Consider the following 18984-nt stretch of genomic DNA (forward strand, 5'->3'; position numbering starts at 1 on the left):
AGGAATTTGTCCTATCACTAGTTACCCAGGCTGGAGAGAGCTGTCACCTGCACAAGGTTGGGAAGGTGTAGCAGGAGCAGCAGGATTCCCCAGCTCATTTCCCTGTGAAAAGCTCATTTCTGGACTCCTTATGTGAGCCCTGGGCTTCTCTTACCATCCTCTGTGCAAGATAACACCACAGCTTTGCGAGTGGTTCTTATTTTATTCCATCCTTAGAAAAGCTCCACCTCTGAGTTCATTCTGGCCCTGGGGCTGTCCTACACTCCAGGAGGCTGTGTGATCTGTGGGATGACAGGGGAGTCCTTCCCCAGGGCATTTTACCCCTCTGACAGCCCCAGTCCCAGTCCAGGAAGGCAGCACAGGCAGTAGGAAGGAGGCTGGAAGTGTTTGGGAGCTGCCAGCAGAGGGAGATGCCCAGTCACTTACACAGACTGCCGAACTCTCAAAATCAGACAGGTTGTGTTTGCAACCTGTAATTACTGTTCCTATATAGGTTTTCCATCCTGCTAATCAGGGGAGGTGCAACATCGCCTCTGACTCTTATCCTTAGGTCATGTATCTTCAATGCAGCTGAGTAATTAAGACTCTTAATCAAGTCAGAAGCATGACAGCACTTGAAGAGTAGCATTTTATACGAACATTTCCAGAATGCTTATCTGAGGTGCCTACGAACACAAGCGCCTTCTAGCCTGATAAATGTTCTGAAGGCCAGAAAAATGCTTCCTGATTAAAAGCACTCTTTGGGCTTCGTTAGGTTCTCATCTTCATCTGTTCTCTGCCTCTTCTTCATTAAATACAAATGGATTTTATCTAGGCCACTTGCAGCATCTAATTGGTGTTGGTCCTAGTTTTCTGGTTGGTTTTCTAGAGGACTGGCTTCTAGCAGCTCCAGTACTTTGAAGAATTCAGCATTTATTAATGATGCAGCCAGTTGGCTGTAAGACTTTGGGCTCTCCTTTGCAATGCTGTGAAACCACAGAGAATGGTACTGTGCATATGCATCACAATTCAAAGCTTCTACATTTGGGCTGGAAAGAGGCAAGAGGTAACTCTCTGGGGTTGGATGCTGAATGTTATGATTTCTTTTCTGTATTTCTATGCACGTAAAAGCACCTGGTCAAGTCCAGTGGCACACTGTTAACCCCGTCACACTGTTCTAGGAATTCACATCGGTGGCTAAAATCAATGTATCAAACCTTGGCAGACTGGCTGCCTGCTTAACAAGCAGACACTGTGCCTACTTGAATCGAGGCACTCCTGCTTCTATTTTCTCCTTGCCTACACCACGTGCCCATCTTCTGACAGGAGCTCCATGTCCCTTATCTTCCAGAAAAATCTGGAGAAATTACTGCAGGATTTCCTGTGGCAGACAGGCAAGAATTCTGTTGGGAAAAGAGAAGGTGTTCAAGGATAGAAAGCCTATGGAAAATGTCTATGAATTAATTAAGTTAAAAGTAATGAGGATAAGGGAACCCTGCTGGAAGTTTCCAAAGACTTTGAGAAATACATACAACTTCTAGAGTCTCAGATGTGCAGGGTACGTCTCTGCCGATGAATGAAGAGGTGCCCAGGAACACTACCAGTCCTGCTGAAGTGTTATGACAGGGCCTGGCCTGCTTTTTGTCTGTGCAGACAACAGCCTGGCAGACTTTCCCGGGCACGTCTTCGGCATGCAAACAGCGGGGACCATTCCCTGTGGGCTGTTTGCAGGCAGCCAGGCTCAGAAACAGCCCATTCCTCGCCAGCTGGAAGTGTGGAGAAGCATTTTTAATTCAATAGTACAGAGTTCCTGTTAACTATGATAGTAATATACTTGAAAAGGAGCTAATTTTTTAGAGAAAATTATCCCTGGGACAAAGCATTAAATCTTGGTGGGCTGGGTGGTGGACTACCTGTAGCTATCCTAGACCAGTGGCATTGAATTTATGATTTACTGATGTACTTTTTTAAAGACTCACTTTTTGCTCCTCTGGTGTTTTTGTAGGGCTGGGGAGCAGAGTATCATCGCCAAGATGTTACAAGCACGCCCTGCTGGATTGAGATCCACCTGCATGGACCATTGCAATGGCTGGATAAGGTTCTGACACAGATGGGCTCACCTCATAACCCCATCTCTTCCGTCTCTTAAGAATCATCTCTAGAATTCCCTTAGGATGGATGCTATTGCAGGCAGTGGCTTATAGGATTTCCAGTGAACAGAAGCTTCTATATGTAGATGTATGCAGATGTAAATATATCTATACATAGTCTACTCTCCTATTTTTTTTTTCATGCTACGTTTTGTGGTTTCTAGTTATTCTGATGCCAGTACAATAAGTGTAGGAATTCAGGTATAGCATATCTGTTCTCAAAATAAGCCAAGATCCTGCAAAAGTGTCAAGCAGTTCCTGTGAGCACCTTCATTCCCCAACCAAGCCAGTAAACGGTGCGAATTCTCAGCACTTTCACATGGATTCAGAAACCTGGCTGTTGCTGTTCCTAGTAGGTGAAATTCACCCTTCTGCAGGCAACAAAAGTCAGATATTGGCACCATTTGTATTCATTTTACATCCTAACTTCAGATCTGAGAGAGGACTTTAAGTGGTGCACAGGACTTAAGCATAGAGAAGACTTTTCTCCAGTGAACTGAAGGATTAAACAGCAATTCCGGTCTGTCTCCGTACTGCAAAGCACTGTGGGACCACAGATCCTGTGAGGAGCTGAGACCCCTCGGTTTGGCAGGAGGAGAGAGCCCTTGGGATGCTTTTGGCTCTGGTGCCTTGTCAGAGCATTCTGGACACATCTGAGCAGCCCAATACACTTAACACAGTAGTTTATGGTACTGCTGCACTGAAAAGCAACAAGCTCCTAAGAAAAAAAAGAAAATTTGAAGTATATGCCTAGAAGTTTAAAATCCAATTAACTTCCAGTGCTTTTTTTGCAAAGTACGTACATACTTACATATGTGTCTGGCATGTAGACTGAATCCTATCCATTATACAGTATTGATGTTGTTTGTTTTGAAGTTAGGACTATCTGTAGTTAGACTACTGTGCTGATACCAAGGGTACGTCTAAAAGGGACTTGAACTGTGATTCAGGAAAAGGAAATGAAGTGTGCATTGAAGAACTGAGAAATGATATCATCATGGAGCTCAGGACAGTCTGCATTGGGAGCGGGAAGGCCCATGCTCACAAGATACAGGGAGGAGGAGGTGAGAGGCAGCCAGGCTGTGCCCTGCTCTGTGCCAGTCCTCGATCTGACTACAGTGCCCTGGTTTGGCAGAGGGGCTCCTGGCATTTTGTTAATGCCATGGATGGTTTCTCATCTTGGATAGAGGCTTCAGCATTCGTGGTGTTGTGGCCTTGCCTGCACAGGATGGTGAGGCAGCATAAGCCATAAGCAAGAGAACAGTGTGTCTATGTGTAAAGCTTTCTTAACAGTTCCTTGTCTGTGGACCTGTAAGCAGGAGGAATTATGGTCCATAATGTCATCCCCAGAGCCAGCCTTTCCAAGTGCTGTTCTTATCTGGTGAGCCATGGGAAACAGTGCTGCGTTTTGATGATCCCCTTTACCTTGCTGAAAGGGTAAAGGATTATTTCCCTGCGAGCATAACAGGCCCCTGAAAACTGCTTTGCATTGAAGGTCAACAAGAATGGTAACTTCTCAAATCTCACACACTAGAATTACACTGAGAAAAATATGTTCTACATAATATTTCTTTTCTTCTCACACAGTATCTGGTGCTACACAAGTTACTGCTTAATTACAAGAGAATGCGTGAAATCTTCAGGTACATTACATAGGCAAACCAAGTAATATTCACTGGAAATAATTTCTGTGTCTTTTAGATGCTATATAATGCCTGCTACGAGGTGGCAGTTCTGAACAGAGCAGAAGAATGCATAAAACAGAGGAGTTACTTCCTTTAAGCACACCATCAGCTGCCTCCAGCATTGGCAGGGCACAGGAGGACAGATGGTTGTTAAGTTCAAGCAGAACTGCAGGTTTATAGGAAGTTCATACATATGAAGAACTGTATTCTGTCACCATTTGCCATTAACATCATTAGTGTGGAGTAGGAAAAGCATGACCTGTGGCAGTGATTCCAGTACAAAGGTCCCACCCAAATTTCAGACGTGCCATTTACTGCTTAGCAGACTGAAGAAAGATGGGTTTGGAAACAGACCTTCTCAGCTCCCTTGCTCTCCAGTGTCACTATATTTAGCTGTTGGTACCATTGTTTTCAGGGTGTCCATTGTGCCCTTTCCCCACTTGTGCTTTTCATATTGCTAATCCCTTTATTTAGCAGCAAACGACAGAGAAATCAGCTCCTCTGTCCAGGATCTAGCACTGCTCTTCGTCCTAAATTCTTCTTTGCCTCTTAAGCTGAAACCTGCTCCCCTTCTCACACAAAGAGAAGCCCAGGTGCTGCCGCTGGACATCGCCAGCATTGTCTTTTCTCTCCCAGAGAGCAAAGGTGGCTGTGCTAAACGTGCACTGCTCTTGGGCAGTTCCAGAACCCAGTTTCCTGCTGATGCTGCAGAGGAAGAAGTGCAGACAGTGAAGAGAAGCGTTCTTTCTGAGGCATCATTCATCTCATCATGAGGTCTTTCAGGTGGATCAGATACACTGCACCCTGAGCATTCTTCTGCCTGCCAGCTGTGTGTAAGGGGAACACATGGTCAGAGACGGACTGCTGCACTGGGTGCATCCAAAAGGAGGTGAGGTGAGCCCATGGGGAGGTGGCCTTACAGCCTGGTAATGATGCCTCCTCAGTGAGTGTCTTTGCTTTTTAAATGAAAGTTGGTAAATTCAGAACAGCTTTTCCTTTCCTGTATTTCTGTTCTCGCAGCAGTCCTCACACAGGTAGCCCTTTGGACTCTATGCAGTCCATGTGTGCATCTTATTAAAGGCTGTCACCTTCATGTGCCCTTACTTCTAAAGGAAAGAAGCAGGCATTTCTGGAGTGCACCTCTCACCTACTTAAATGCCTACAGTAAGATGAGACAAATCATTTAACTATTTGCTGAAAGACCCTCAGAGTCTTCTCTAGTATGCGAATTAAAAATCCAGGTTTCTGATAATTTACAGCAAGGTACCTTTGTATTTCACTGTAATGCCTCCCCATTTTGGAAGGAGATCTTTTGTGCTCCAAGATCCTCATGAACCCTTCACCCTGTGTATTCAATTTATAGCCTTTAAAGGCATTCATTAATACCCAAGCTTTTCACATGGACTTCCTGAGGGATTTAAAACCACTTACAGGGAGACTGCTTAGCTGAAGGCAGATTTTTTTAAATGTCTTTTGAGTCATCAACGTCAAACCCCGTTGAAGGTTTCTGTGGAGAAGTACTATGCATCAGCAGGCAGCGATGGGAGTTTGGTCAGGCTGTGGCATAAAGAACATCCATCATGGTACTCAGACCTCTTGTTTTCTTATTAAGTAGTTGAGAAGAGACTGCCTAATTGCTGCCAGTTCATCTGCAGCACCAGTGTCAATGTGCCGTTCACATCCAGAGGGGACTGACGCAGGTCTTATGCTGCCTGAAGCCATTCCAATGGCACTGCTGCTCTCCTTGTGCCCAAGAGTTGCACTGCAACAGACAATCAATACGATGGCTGGAGCACTCAGAAGTGCAGCATAGGCTTTGCCTCCCTTCAGGTCCCTCCATACAGAGAACTCAGCCAGCAAGCACCATGTTAAGCCTTCCCACAGCCTGAGCAGCCTCCTTGGAGAGGTCTCTGCCTTGAGCAGGGTGTCAGAGTGGGTGTCCCAGAGATCCCTTCTGGTTTACATCGTTCTGTGGCTCTGTGCAGACGTTCAGTGGTAACTGGTTGTCACAGACAGGAGTTCTCTGTTAGTGGAGACAGTGTCAGGATGAGGCATGTTTATTTACCCTCAGCTATTTCTGCATGAGTTCAGTGCAGGACAGAGTTGTTAGATATTAACGTTTCATGAGTATAAAACCAGCACTGGATACAGCTCTCATTGTAAACATCATCCCATCCCATAGCTCTTAAAATGGAGCAAATCAGGCATTTGTGACTACAGCTTTGTCTAATCCTTCATCCTTGCTTCTGGCACGCATCCCTGGCTGATAAGTGCTGCAAGTCAAAGTCTCAGCAGTACTGCACAAACCACTGGATATGCAGAGGCTGCTCAGGCAGACATGTCAGCTCCTTGGTTGGATGCAAACTATCAAGGAACTTGATAGGCCTTAGTAGACTTTGAAGGGGTCTCAAGTACATGGCTCTTTATCGACTTCTCTGGTGCTGAAAGCCTGAGTGGGCATTTAGTCTTTGCTCAGTGGAGAGAAATTGCTCTATGTCTCTCTAGTATTGCACATAATATGCACCAGCATAAGATGCAGCCTTTAGTTTGTGACCATCACCTACTCACGGGAGCTCCAAGAGCGGCCAGGAGTGACCAGAATCCTGTTGCCTGTTTCACCCCAGCTTGCTCAGGTATGCTTCATGTTGCATCACCATGCCGGTGCCACACTTACCTGCTAGGGAAGTAAGGCATAAGTCCAACCAAGAGCACACCTCTACTTGCACCAGAGCTGGTGCTTGTACAGTTTGGTCTCACAGTTGGTGACCTTGCCCGTGGCAGATTGAAACTAGATGATCTTTGAGGTCCTTTTCAACCCAGGCCATTCTATGATTCTATGACAGGTAATGAGGCAGGTCATGTCTCTTCTGAAAGACAAACATAACCACTATGTCCTCCAGTCAACTACTCTTCCAGTATAGCCAATGTGAACATTTGCAGCTAATTGTGAACAGTTTTTAGATCTTCAGTCATAGTGTTTTTATTATCCATGAATGCTGCTATTTTATAGTCCGTGTTAATCTTCAAATAATATTGCATATGAATAGCATAGAAAGAAATAGACCAACCAGTTAGTCATTTTAAATACAGACCTCATCAGCGAAGAAAGGCTAGAAGAAAAATTGGTAGTCTGACCCATTGCACTTCCACTGTAGCAAGCACATCGTCTGTTTCAAAGTGATCATTTGATGCTGAGGTGTGTTACATCTTACTGATTCACAGTTATGTCCAAGAGATGCTTTGCAAACAAGAGAGCAAGAGAACAAACATAATGGCAAGCAGAGAGAAGGCGCCTCTAGATATTTTTTTTTACTTATTCAAGCAATTGGAATTCAATTTTTGATTATTTATAATACTTTATAAGTACAAGCTAAGCATATCACAGCATGTTTCTTCAGACAATTCAGTGTTAGCAGTTTAATCTGTCATTTCAGAATCACCTCTGTGATTTAAGTTGTGCTGAGAAGTTAGACAAGAAAGCGAAAAAACAGGCCTTGGTATGGATTGATGGAGCCATAATCCTGCAGGGATGTATGCAGCCAAGGGGTTGTAATGGTGGATTTGAGTGAAGTGTGGGGTTTTCTGTGTGAAGTATTAGCTATCACAGCCTGGTGCAGAAAAGAACTGTGAAATACGTAAAGATTTAATGGTACCACTTCTATTCTGCCCTCTCTCTTTTCCATCACAGTCAAGGCAAAACTTCACCACCTAGAAGAAAGTAGCATTCACAGTTAGTGAGATTCTGTAAGAACACAGGGGATCACTGTGTAAATAAAGCTACTTGGACTCTTGCCTCTTGTGAACAAAATATCTCAGAGACGTGCTTAGTTTCAGGAGCCCGAGGCACTGGGGCAGCTCAGTATCCTCTATCAGCCCCATGCCCTGACACACAAATACCACCACTGCTAATCAAGTGGATGTTCTCCAGCATTCCTCCTGTTGCGTTTGATTTGAGGCATCCTGAAGTCAACGTATTTAGCCTGATGTTTGAACAGCACACTTCTCAACACACTCCATTTTCTTTGGCTGGAACTATTCAATTGTAAAAGGGATTATTCACGTCTTGTGTTTTACTGTTAATAAAGTTATTTCTGATTTAAGAACTCTGTCTTGTTCCTTCCTATTTTCTTATTTGAAAGTGATTGGCTCTGGAAACTTGTAGTCCCCACCTGACAACCAGTGACTTTGGAAACTGAAGCTTTTAGGAAGCCTTTATTCATACAAGACTTATGGATCTTGAGGAAGAGGATCAATGGGATGCCCCAGCAAAATGGCATGCTAATACATAAATGGACTGAAAATGTTAATGGCGTAAAATCTGCCTGGTATAAAGTACATGCATCCCTCATTAGCTCTGCTGTGGTAGATTTGAAGATTCAGGAGGGTGGTCCAGCTTATTTTGAGAAGAGGCGACCTGATCAGACAGATTTGCAGTTGTGTGGGTTGAAGGAAAAATGTAGGCAAATGTTCTTTGCTATACAAGTCAGGTTTTAATTTTCCTAAAATTCATTATTTATGTCCTACAATAGCAGAAACATGAACAGAAAATGGTCTCGAAATTGTGTTGACACTGCTGGGTCACACACCTCCTGAAAATCCCATCTGACACTGCCCAAATGGGACAGCCCAGCTACCAGCACATTTGATGTCTACACCAGCTTGCAAGGCACTGGTATCACAGACCATTAGAAATACAGGATTGCTGAGATGCACATCTCTCTTCAGCAAGTTGCATTTATTTTGAGATAACTACCTTATTAAACACTGTCTGTTTTAACGCACACACAGAATGGCCAGGGTTGGAACGGACCTCAAAGATCATGAAGCTCCAACCTTCCTGCCACCTGCAGGGCCACCAACCTCCACGTTTAATGCTAGACCAGGTTGCCCTGGTTCCCATCCAACCTGGCCTTGAACACCTCCAGGGATGGGGCATCCACAACCTCCCTGGGCAGCCTGTTCCAGCACCTCACCACTCTCTCTGTAAAGAACTTCCCCCTGACATCCAACCTAAATCTTCCCTCCCTCAACTTAAAGCCATTTCCCTTTGTTCTGCCATTACCCACGCTTTCAAAGAGTTGAATATCATCCTGTGCCCCTTTTCTACCCTCTCCCACCATTTAAGCAAGCACACCAGCTTCAAGATAGGCATGCTCACATTGGGTAAGTGCTATGCAAAAGCTGGTAAATGCATTATCTTTTTGAGCGTGTGTGTGTCCATCTGTCTGTTATGAGTGTTGTATCTCAGCTATGGGCTGAACATGAGGACAAAAACTATTAGTAGGTTCTTACCTGCCAGGCTGCAGCAGGACAGGCCGTGCCCCAAGGCATACTGAATTCAGCTGCCAAGTAGGTAACGTAAGCCTGCCATAAAACTAGGAACTGCAAATGTCCACGGCCCGCAGTGCCTCTGCTCCTGCCCAAACAAAATATTAAGGGGGAAAACAGAAGTGTAAGCACTTTGTTAGACCTCATTTGGCTTGAGAGGGGATCTGATAATTTATCAGGGGATCTGATAATTTATAATTTATTAATATCTCAAAGGAGGCGGGAGGCAAATAAGTGATGCAGGTTCTTCATGGTGTGTATGTAGGACAAGGAGTAACAGCCTAAGACTTGAACACTGGAAGATCTGCATTAACATGTAGAAGAACCTCTTTATGTTAAAGGTGACAGAGCACTGGAACAGGTTGTTCAGGGAGGTTGTGGACTCTCCTATGGAGAGAGTCAAGACCTGCCTGGGCAACCACCTGTGTGACCTATTGCAGGGTACCTGCTTTGGCAGGGGGTTGGACTCAATGATCTCTTAGGTCCCTTCCAATTCGGCTGCGATTCTGTGAGAACAGATATAAGGTATCATTGCACTCAACAAAATGTGTTTAGTTGGTTTTCAGAAAGATACCAAAGTTGGGTGAAAGTGGAGAAGCCAACATTTGAACTGCTTGTTTCAGTGGTACATGATTAACAAAAGCTTGTCCAGACATGGCTGTTTCAACCAGATTTACTGCCACCTTCATCTATAACTTACCTTGGATCTGAAACCTACTAAAATTAAATTGAACAGTGCACATCTACGCTATACTAAATAACTGCACTACACCAGATAAAAGGTAGCTGGGCTCTACAAGCATTTGCAAAATAGGCCTACACAGCTTACTATTGTTAAGACATTCAGGCACTGCATTACGTTCTGATTTTCAGATGCATGCGCACTTCAAAGTTTAAGGAAGGCACGTGAAAATTTTTTCCATGAGAAACTGACATAAGTAATTGCTGTGAAATCAACATCAGATATCTCATCTACAGTTATCAAAACAAAACAATCATCTAAAAACAAATTTCATCCTAGAAAGCTACTTGTCCCTATAGTAGTATAGATTCAGCTTTCCTTTTGTGGTTGTTTTCCACTTCACACTTCTGTTCCCAGTGAAAACACAGGTCCACTGCTCAGTGGGCAGTACACCTACAGGCAAAGGATGTAGAAGAGGCTGAAATACTTACTTGGTTCTTCTTGTCTCTTGGTTTTTCCTGGTAAAGCTTGTCCTCTACACTCCCTGGTCTGCAAGACCCACAGCAGTGTATGTGAAGCAGAATCCATAAGAGAAAACAGTCTAGGAATGCTTCTACTATTCAAGACATGCACAAATCCATGAGACCAGATGAGATGCCACCAAGGATGCTGCAGAGCTGGCCAGTATCACTGCATGGCCTCACTCTTATCATTTCAGAAAGGTCACAGTGATCGGGGGAGGTTTGTTACCATAAGACAAAGGAAGATTACACTCATCTTCAAGAAGGGAAAGAAGAATCCAGGAAACTACAAGCTGCTGTCTCACATCATTTCCTGAAAAGGGCAGATTCTCCTCAAAGCTATTTCCAAGCCCATATGTGACAGGACTGTGAGTGAACAGCAATTATACACAGGTAAATGACAGCAGACCAGCTGTCTGCCATCCACAATGCAACACCTCACTCTGCAAGCAAGAGAGGGAACAAGCAGTGTGCATCTTGATTTCTGCAAGGTCTTTGAAATGACACCCCGTAACCTAGTCAAACTGCTTATATATGGACTGGACAAATGGTGCTAAACTGAGTAGTGATATGAGTGACATGTCCACGTGTGGTTTTAAAAAGCTCTGAAGGTGCTTGAACACCACTGACAGAAGCTGCAAAAATTCCTGGAGGTGTTCAAAACCCAAGTGGGTGAGGAGGCCACTCCAGGTCCAACTTACCTAATTCTACTATAGGTTTTAAAGTGGCTTATACCTTTCATTCCAAAAGATCCCATGTTTGACAAACTTATAAATATGCAAAAATGAGAAAAAACCCACAACCTAAACTACATCTTAAATGGCCCTCCTTATTAGATTATTAATACTGGGTTGGTTTAGATGCAAGAAGAATGCTCCTTTCTTCACAAAAAGGCTTCTACTGGTGGTACAGCACATCTTCCTATCTGCAGAGGCAAGCGTATTACATAAAACAGAGGGTGTTTTTCTCATTCTGTTAGTGAAGAGGAAACTTGAGCACTTTTTTCCAAGTATTAGTTCCTAAGAAATGCAGAGAAAAGCATAGAAGAAAGTAAAAAAATCCACGATTAAAAAGAATACAGATACAATTGCAATGGAAAAAAAAAAAGTCACAAGTAAGGACTCCAACTACTACAAGACTATATGCAGCAATATTTTTAAAGTTGAAAGTGTGGTGCCTCCAAAAATATAATATATATGGTACAATGAATGCAACATAATGAAGAATTAATTCGTTTTGAATAGATGCAGAGGGACACCACCAGCTAAAATTTCTGAAATCATTTCATTACAATCACTCTTGTTCATCCAGTAAAAGCAAATGCTCTTAGAGCACGTTTTACATCGTATCTTTCTTGAGAAATAATTGAAACAAATTCCTTGAGAATTTAATAATGGCAAATAATGTGATAAAACCAGAAATGGGAGAGCAGCAGAGGAAAAATAACTATCAGTGAAACTGGCAGAGGCCAAGTTGGGTACCTGGGACTACTTCATTTTTCAGAAGCGTCCAGACAGAGCTGTTGGCCTAAATGCTTTCCTAAGATGACCATCTAGAACAACACAAGTGCTTCCTTGTAATGGGCTGAAATTACACATTTTCACAAACATGCTAAAATAACTTTAGAGTGAGAACACAACAGTTTTCACATCACCTAGCCAGAGCTAGCCATTTTAATACAGAAAATAAACACAAAGCAACATACAAATGTAACCAAACAACAACAAACAAAAGAAATAAAATAAAACACATAGATTTACTCAAACACTTATTGGTCCAGAACTGCTGGTACAAAATTTTTGGATCTCTTTTTTTAGAGAACGACTTACACAATGCTGAATACAAAAATCCCTACTGAACAGTTTTTATACATACAAAAAGCACAGCTTATAAAAACCCATAAGACTGACAAACACTCCTGAACAGGTATCATTCAGCAGATCAAACTGCTGCAGTATCAAAGATGTACTTCAATAAGCACCTCCACCACTCAGATAGCTTCAACTAGGAAATAAGGGTTAATACAAAACTTGGGATTCACTACTTAAATAAGGTGTTAGGATTCTTAACCAAATCAATTGCAAGATTGGCTGAAAACCTGAGAAGTCCAGCACTTGAGCTGATCAGCTATCGGTTGTCTTACTACCATAATTTTAACTATACTTTTTTGGAAGAGAAAGGACAACAAATGCACAATCCCATCTGACATTTTGGAGGCATTTGCTGTTAAAAACCTTAAGCATTTGAGTTAAAAGCTTTAACTTGCTCACAAATGAGGATGTGTTACAAGTTGGTCCTCCAAAATAACTTCACAAAACAAGGTCCAACTCTCCACTGCATACATTGCATCTCTGACTCTTCTCCAAAGCACTTTTCTATTTCTCCTATTTGGAGATTTTGAACACACATTCCTTTACATGCTTTGCACAGACAGTGAAGCATTTCAAACCTACTCAACTTGCATATAATGAATACAAAGCAGGAGGATCACCTGATTTACGCTTTTCTGAGCCACTGGTTGACTTCTTGATGGCATGTTGTCTTTAGCCTTTAGTGCAAGATTATACTGGATATAAGCTTCTCATATCCCTGAGGAATTGCTGTTAAGTCATGCCACAGTACTGGCTCAAATTGGACTTTATTTCACAACTTCCATAGAAAGTAACTGACTTCCTTCAATGATTGTCATCAAAGAGTGACTTGTTTAACAGTAAATCTTCATATAGAAAAATGTTAATTTAGTGGAAGACTTTGGTAGGAAAAGGGTGTACAGCTGAACATTACTGATACAAACAAGTTTCCATTAAAAAGAAAAATCAAACCAAGTTTTAAAAAGAATCAAAAAATACTCCTCCAAATTTGCTCACAAGTTTGCAGACACCCAAGCAGCTCAAAACGTCAAAGTGCAAACAAGAACCAAGTAAAATACATGACAGCAGCTTTACTTCTCCTTTAAACATTTACATTTTTTATATTTGAAGAAAATATACATCCTATTTCTCCTTCAGTACCAGACTCATCTGCAGGTGATGATCTGTTCTCATTACCCAGGTGCTCCTTGAAACTGCTGCTGCCGTTGTTCCAAAGCCTGCTGACTTAACAGCTGCTGTTGTTTCTGTAGAAACTGCACTACTTCTGGACTTCTGAGCAGGGACTGCAAGGCAAGAAAGCAGGCTTGACTTCAAAGGAATCAGAGAATTAAGTATCAACCTTTGTGATGAATTACAAAACACAAAGAAGTCAGAAGATGAGAGTACCTAAAACTGTTTGCATCTTACCCTCTAACCTAGAATGGGAAAGGCAAATAGGAGCTGGTTAAATGAACACAACTGAAGAAATTCCACTGCTAATCGTGATGCCGATTATCACTGGACATGAGATTTTAAGAATCAACTTCCTTTAAGCCAGCTTACAGTGAACGAACAGAAATTTGCTGAAACAAGTGGAAAGAGAGGAACAAGCCTAAAGCTGCAGATGGATACTTGCAAAGAGCACTGCTCAACCCTTTCCAAACAGTTACAGCCTGCCTTCCAACCAATGAACACTGTTCATTCTCATTGCTGCAAGGTGGCAACACAAGAGTTTGTAAGGCCAAATGGCAAATCAAGTTTGGAAGTGATCCAAAATATAAAGCAGGAAAAGGGTTATTTTCCAGCCAAATTAATCCCCTAGGCTGGCTGTTCATTGAACATGATGGACATCTCACTGCATCAGGTACTGCGACCCTGCAACTCAGATTTACAGTTAAAGGGACCAGCAGTTTCCAGGTAAGGGCAGAGAACTTTATGCTATTACAAAGCAATTCTGCAGAGGCTACAGCTGAAAACAACAATTCTTCAGACAACTTAAACCTCCAAGTGCACCAAATAGGTAAGATTACTAACAACAACTGTCTCACCTAACAGATGTGCAGCCTGCTTCTCCATAGCTTGTTAGTTTTTTCAAGTTACTTCACTTCACAGGGTAGTTCTGTTTTACAGCATTTCAATGAATTCTTCCCCATTCTACTACCCTGACTGCTGCAGCCTCTGGTGCAAAACACCAGTAGTGTGTGACACAAAACACCCGCTACCGATGGAGAAAATTAGTCTGTGTACTTAAGATTTCTCTGATGTTTCTTTAAAGTTTCTGAACAAGGGCTGCAAGAATTCTAAAACTGCTTTGCACTGCTAACAGAGAGCAGGCAGACCGTTCTACTAGCTTCTGGAAGGAGACTGTAAGAAAACCAATGAAGTAGAAAGAACTGCAATAACAAAGCCCAAACAATAGTTAAGTACTGAGTTATTCCCCTTCATTAGGGGCAATTCTTTAAGAAGACTTACAGAAACAACACAAGTGTTTCAAAACATAACCTATGCCATGCGTGCACTCTACGTGTAACACAGCAATACAGTATGCTCAGTTTGTTCTACCAACAAACAGTATGCAATTTTGTGATACACTAAGCCTACCAAACTCACAACAGCAGTTTGCAGAACAGTGTAGGGACTCTTCAAGTTTATCTGAAACTTTACAGAAAAGGTGGGTTCACCAATTAAAACCTACTTAGTACAACAAAAAAAACCTCAACTTCAGTTACCAAAGCAACCATCAATAAATTCAGTAACCTTTGCATTCCATGCAGCAGCACAGTCAGACACCTGAACTGCAACATATTTCAAATCTGAAAATATGCACGTGCATCACTGAACTGACTTTATCCTTCACAAAGGGTGACAGCGAAACAGTGCTACACCACCTTTGTGTATCTGAGTTCCTCTAAGACAACACAACTTACCAGTCTCTTTTTATTCAGTACTTGTTCTAAAAGGGTCGGTCTTGCTGGGCGATCTCCAATGGAGCCTGTTCTCTGTTTTGAGGCAGAAACTGAACCTTCAACACAATCCTGAGCATTAAAGACAAAACAAAATAGAGAAGTCAGCCTGGTATCATACATTTACTTTTTACTGCTGAAGAATCTTAAGAGTAAAGAATCTGCTCATCTTATTGATCTGCAGAGGAAAACAGCAACAGAACGCAACTGTATTTATTCAACATCTGATCTCTTTTCCTTTCCACATTATCTTCACTGTTCTATCAGCCACAGAGAATGCTCCAGCAATACAGATGAGTTAGTCTTCTAAACTTCAAAACAAACCAAGTTAGGTACTTAAAAACATTTCATGTTGTACTGAGGGACATGGTTTAGAGGGAAATACTGTTGATAGGCAGGCAGCTGGACTGGATGATCTTGAAGGTCTACCTTCCAACCTTGGGGATTCTATGATCCTAAGTTACTATGGTTAGTTCATGTCCTGAATTTGACTGTGTTTCTGGTAAGTGAAATTATTCACAACACTTCAGTCGTTTGTGTAAGTGAATTACGTTTAGCATTTGCAGTTGGGTGGAAGTGACAGTTTTTTTAATAGCAAAACAAAACATACTTCAGTATACTAGCATGGACCTGTCAAAGCCACATGCAAGAAACAATAAAATTTACATACTTTTCATTTGCATTTTTATCCTGTTCCTTGTACAACCACCACTTACAAATTAGAGCTACATTCTATGAAGACATTCTATGACGTTCTACAGAGAAAATATTCATGCTTTGGAAAATTTCAGTCATGTTAACCTTAAGCAGATCACATTCACAACTTAGGACATCTTTCTTGGCTTTCTATTACTTCTCTCCTCCTGTCCAACACCCTCCTCATCCTTACAAATCTCTGTCAATACTTCCTTTCTACCTGAAAAGCTTAAGTTCAGAACAAAACAATCATCTAACCCACCTGTCTTTCACTTCAATCCTGTCCACAAAGGTGAGAATTAAAACCTCTATTAAGAATCTGACTCCAGAGGTGCTTGTTAAGGCCAAAAAAATATACTACCAGTGCAACAAAACAGTGCGCCAAGTTTAGCACTAACACAAAATCATAGAATGGTTTGAGTTGGAAGGGACCTTTAAGATCATCTAGTTCCAACCCCATAGCATGGACACCTCCCCCTAGACCAGGTTGCTCAAAGCCCCATCCAGCCTGGCCTTGAATGCTTCCAGGGAGGGGGCATCCACAGCCTCACCGGGCAACCTGTCCCACTGTCTTAACATCCTCACAGTAAAGAATTTCTTCCTAATATCTAGTCTAAATCTACCCTCTCCCAATTTAAAGCCATTTCCCCTTGTCTCGTGACCACATGTCCTTATAAGAAGTTCTGCTATCCTGCTTTCTTCTACAGGTTCAGGCCTTGAAATTGTTACATTCCAACCAACTTGGGAGAAACAAGCCCTCTGTTTCCCAACGTGCAGCAATCACTACTGTATACCACAGACCAAAAAACCTTAACCCACTGCTACATGTGGGTTAAGCTCAAATTGTATACCTCTCCCACACTGCCTCCTGAGTTACAGGAAGCATTTGTATTACCACTTTGTGGCCTGATCATGCCAAATCATTAGGAAAGGAGTAATAAAGTTGTACCAGTATGAAAACCCAGAATTCACCTGCATCCTGGTAACTGCATGCAACAGTTGTTTTTTCCTCTCAACTAAGAAGCAGAATCACAGAACGGCTTGGGTTGGAAGCAAAATCAAAGTTCATCACGTTCCAACCCCTGTGCTGTAGGCAGGGTTGCCAGCTACTAAATTGAGCACTAGATCAGGCTGCCCAATGTGCAACCCAACCCAGCAGTGAACACCTCCAGGGATGGGGCACCCACAGCCTCTCTGGGCAGCTGTGCCAGCACTTTACCACCCTATCAGTGAAGGGTTGACACCTAACTTAACTCTCCCACTCTTTAGCTTAAAGTTGTCTCCCCGTGTCTTATCGCTAAGTACCCACGTAAAAACTTAATTTCCCCTCCCGCTCATTAGGTCTCCTTAAGGCTGCAAAGATGCGTCCCTAGAACCTCCTGCCTCGCAGGCTGCGTAGCAACTTGGGAGCTGGAGACGCTTCACAGAACGGCAAAGGGGAAGCAGACAGAAGCATACGAGTTCCCGCTGCAAAACAAACGCTGCGGACGAGGCACAAAGCAGGCAGCGCTGGCTGTGCCGCTTTTCCACCCCGCAGCCCAGCGGCCCCCCTCCTCACCTCAGCCCTGGGGCCGCCCCCCGCGTTGGCCGCCGCGGCCCCGCCGCCTCCCAAGGCCTGGTCGCTCTTCTTGCGCTTGTACTTGTCCTTGTACATCTTATTGCGGTGCCGCTTGCACATCCACGGCTTGCGCTGCTTCGCCACCTGCGTGGTGGTCTCGCTGCAGCCCTGGTAGGTGCAGCTCTTGCAGCCGCCGCCCGCCGCCGCCGCCTCGCCGCTGGAGGCCGCCGCCTGCTCCTCCTCCTCCAGCTCCTCGGGGCTGGCCGTGCTCTCGCCGCCTGCCGCCGCCGCTGCCGTCTCCTCCTCCCCCGCTTCGGCCTCGCCGTCGCCGGGGCCCAGCTCGTAGAACAGCATCAGGCCGCCCGCGGCGGACGGCGGCAGCGGCGCATCGGCGCCCGGCAGCACTCCGCCTCCCGCCGCCGCCGCCGCCTCCTCCTCGCCGCCGCACGGCTGCATCACGAGCAGCGCCAGCTGCGGCGGCGAGGAGGAGGAGGAGGCGGACGAGGAGGCGGAGGACGGGGGAGCGGCGGCGGGGCTGGCCCGCAGGGCGCCGGTCAGCGAGCCCGCCGCGCCCGACGGCGCCTCAGCCCGCAGCTGCCCTAGCGCGCAGGCGCCGCCGCCCCGCGCTCTCTGCGCATGCACGCCGGGGCCGCCTGCGTGGCGCCATCTTGTTCGCCAGTGGAAAGGCTCCTTGCTGGCAGAGCTTCTGGGTAGTGTCCTGGAGTATTATCTTGCTGCTCTCGGGTGAAGAACCGCTTCTCAGCGCTATCACAGCAGTTGGTGTGCTCTGGGCTTATCAGTTCCTTGTCTTGCTGCAGGCCTCGCTAGCATGCGTGTGGAAATGGGTGTCCTGATGAGGATCTGCATGTGCACCGTCCCTTGACTGCTTGTAGCCCTGCTCGCTGGCCAGTGCCAGCGGGAGAGGGGTACCGAAAGATGTTGCTGTGTTGCCACTTTGCCTCCTTATGAATCACAGAATCATGGAGTGGCTTGGGTTGGAAGGGACCCCAATGATCGTGAAGCTCCAACCCTCCTGCCACAGGCAGGGCCAACAACTTCCAAATTTAATACTACGCCAGGCTGCCCAGGGCCCCATCCAACCTGGCCTTGAACACCTCCAGGGATGGGGCATCCACAACCTCTTTGGGCAACCCGTTCCAGCACCTCACCACTCTCTCTGTGAAAAACTTCTCCTCAACATCCAATCTAAACCTTCCCTCCTTGAGCTTTAAACCATTCCCCTGTGTCCTATCACCCAAGTGAAAGATTGATTCCCCTCCTTTTTACAATCCCTACTGGGAGGCTGCAGTGTGGAGTCTTCACAGCCTTCTCCAGGCTGAACAAGCCCAGCTCCCTCAGCCTGTCTTCTTAGGGGAGGTGCTCCAGCCCTCTGATCGTCTTTGCGGCTCTCCTCTGGACCCTCTCCAACAGCTTCACATCTTTTCTGTGTTTTGGGCCCCAGACCTGGATGCAGTACTCCAGATGGGGCTTATATAGGTCGCTTTGTTTGGCAATAGGGATTAGTATGTTAGTTTAAGAACCAGTACATTAGCAAAACGAATCCATAAGTGA

The 18984-nt window shown here is 44.4% G+C and overlaps 2 protein-coding genes across 7 annotated transcripts in view; one reads left to right on the forward strand and one right to left on the reverse strand.

Moving 5' to 3' along the window:
- Positions 1-7914, forward strand: part of SMAD9 (SMAD family member 9) — a 62187-nt gene extending 54273 nt beyond the window's left edge. For all 6 annotated transcript variants that reach the window (XM_042838718.1, XM_042838717.1, XM_042838722.1 and 3 more), the window contains one exon: positions 1985-7914. In XM_042838718.1, coding sequence (XP_042694652.1) covers positions 1985-2128 — 144 coding nt within the window. In that variant the 3' untranslated portion in view covers positions 2129-7914. The remainder of the gene's footprint in view (positions 1-1984) is intronic.
- Positions 7915-11710: 3796 nt separating this feature from the next.
- On the reverse strand, positions 11711-18050 carry LOC122171585 (regulatory factor X associated protein). The gene is given in 4 exon segments (XM_042839279.1): positions 11711-13499; positions 15123-15230; positions 17413-18014; positions 18017-18050. Coding segments are annotated over 4 exon segments (855 nt in total). The 3' UTR covers positions 11711-13388.
- Between the last annotated feature and the right edge of the window lie 934 nt (positions 18051-18984).

The sequence above is a fragment of the Centrocercus urophasianus genome, unplaced genomic scaffold (genome assembly GCF_019232065.1).
Source record: "Centrocercus urophasianus isolate 14NV4802_14NV808 unplaced genomic scaffold, USGS_Curo_1.0 seq_9, whole genome shotgun sequence".
Lineage (NCBI taxonomy): Eukaryota > Metazoa > Chordata > Aves > Galliformes > Phasianidae > Centrocercus > Centrocercus urophasianus.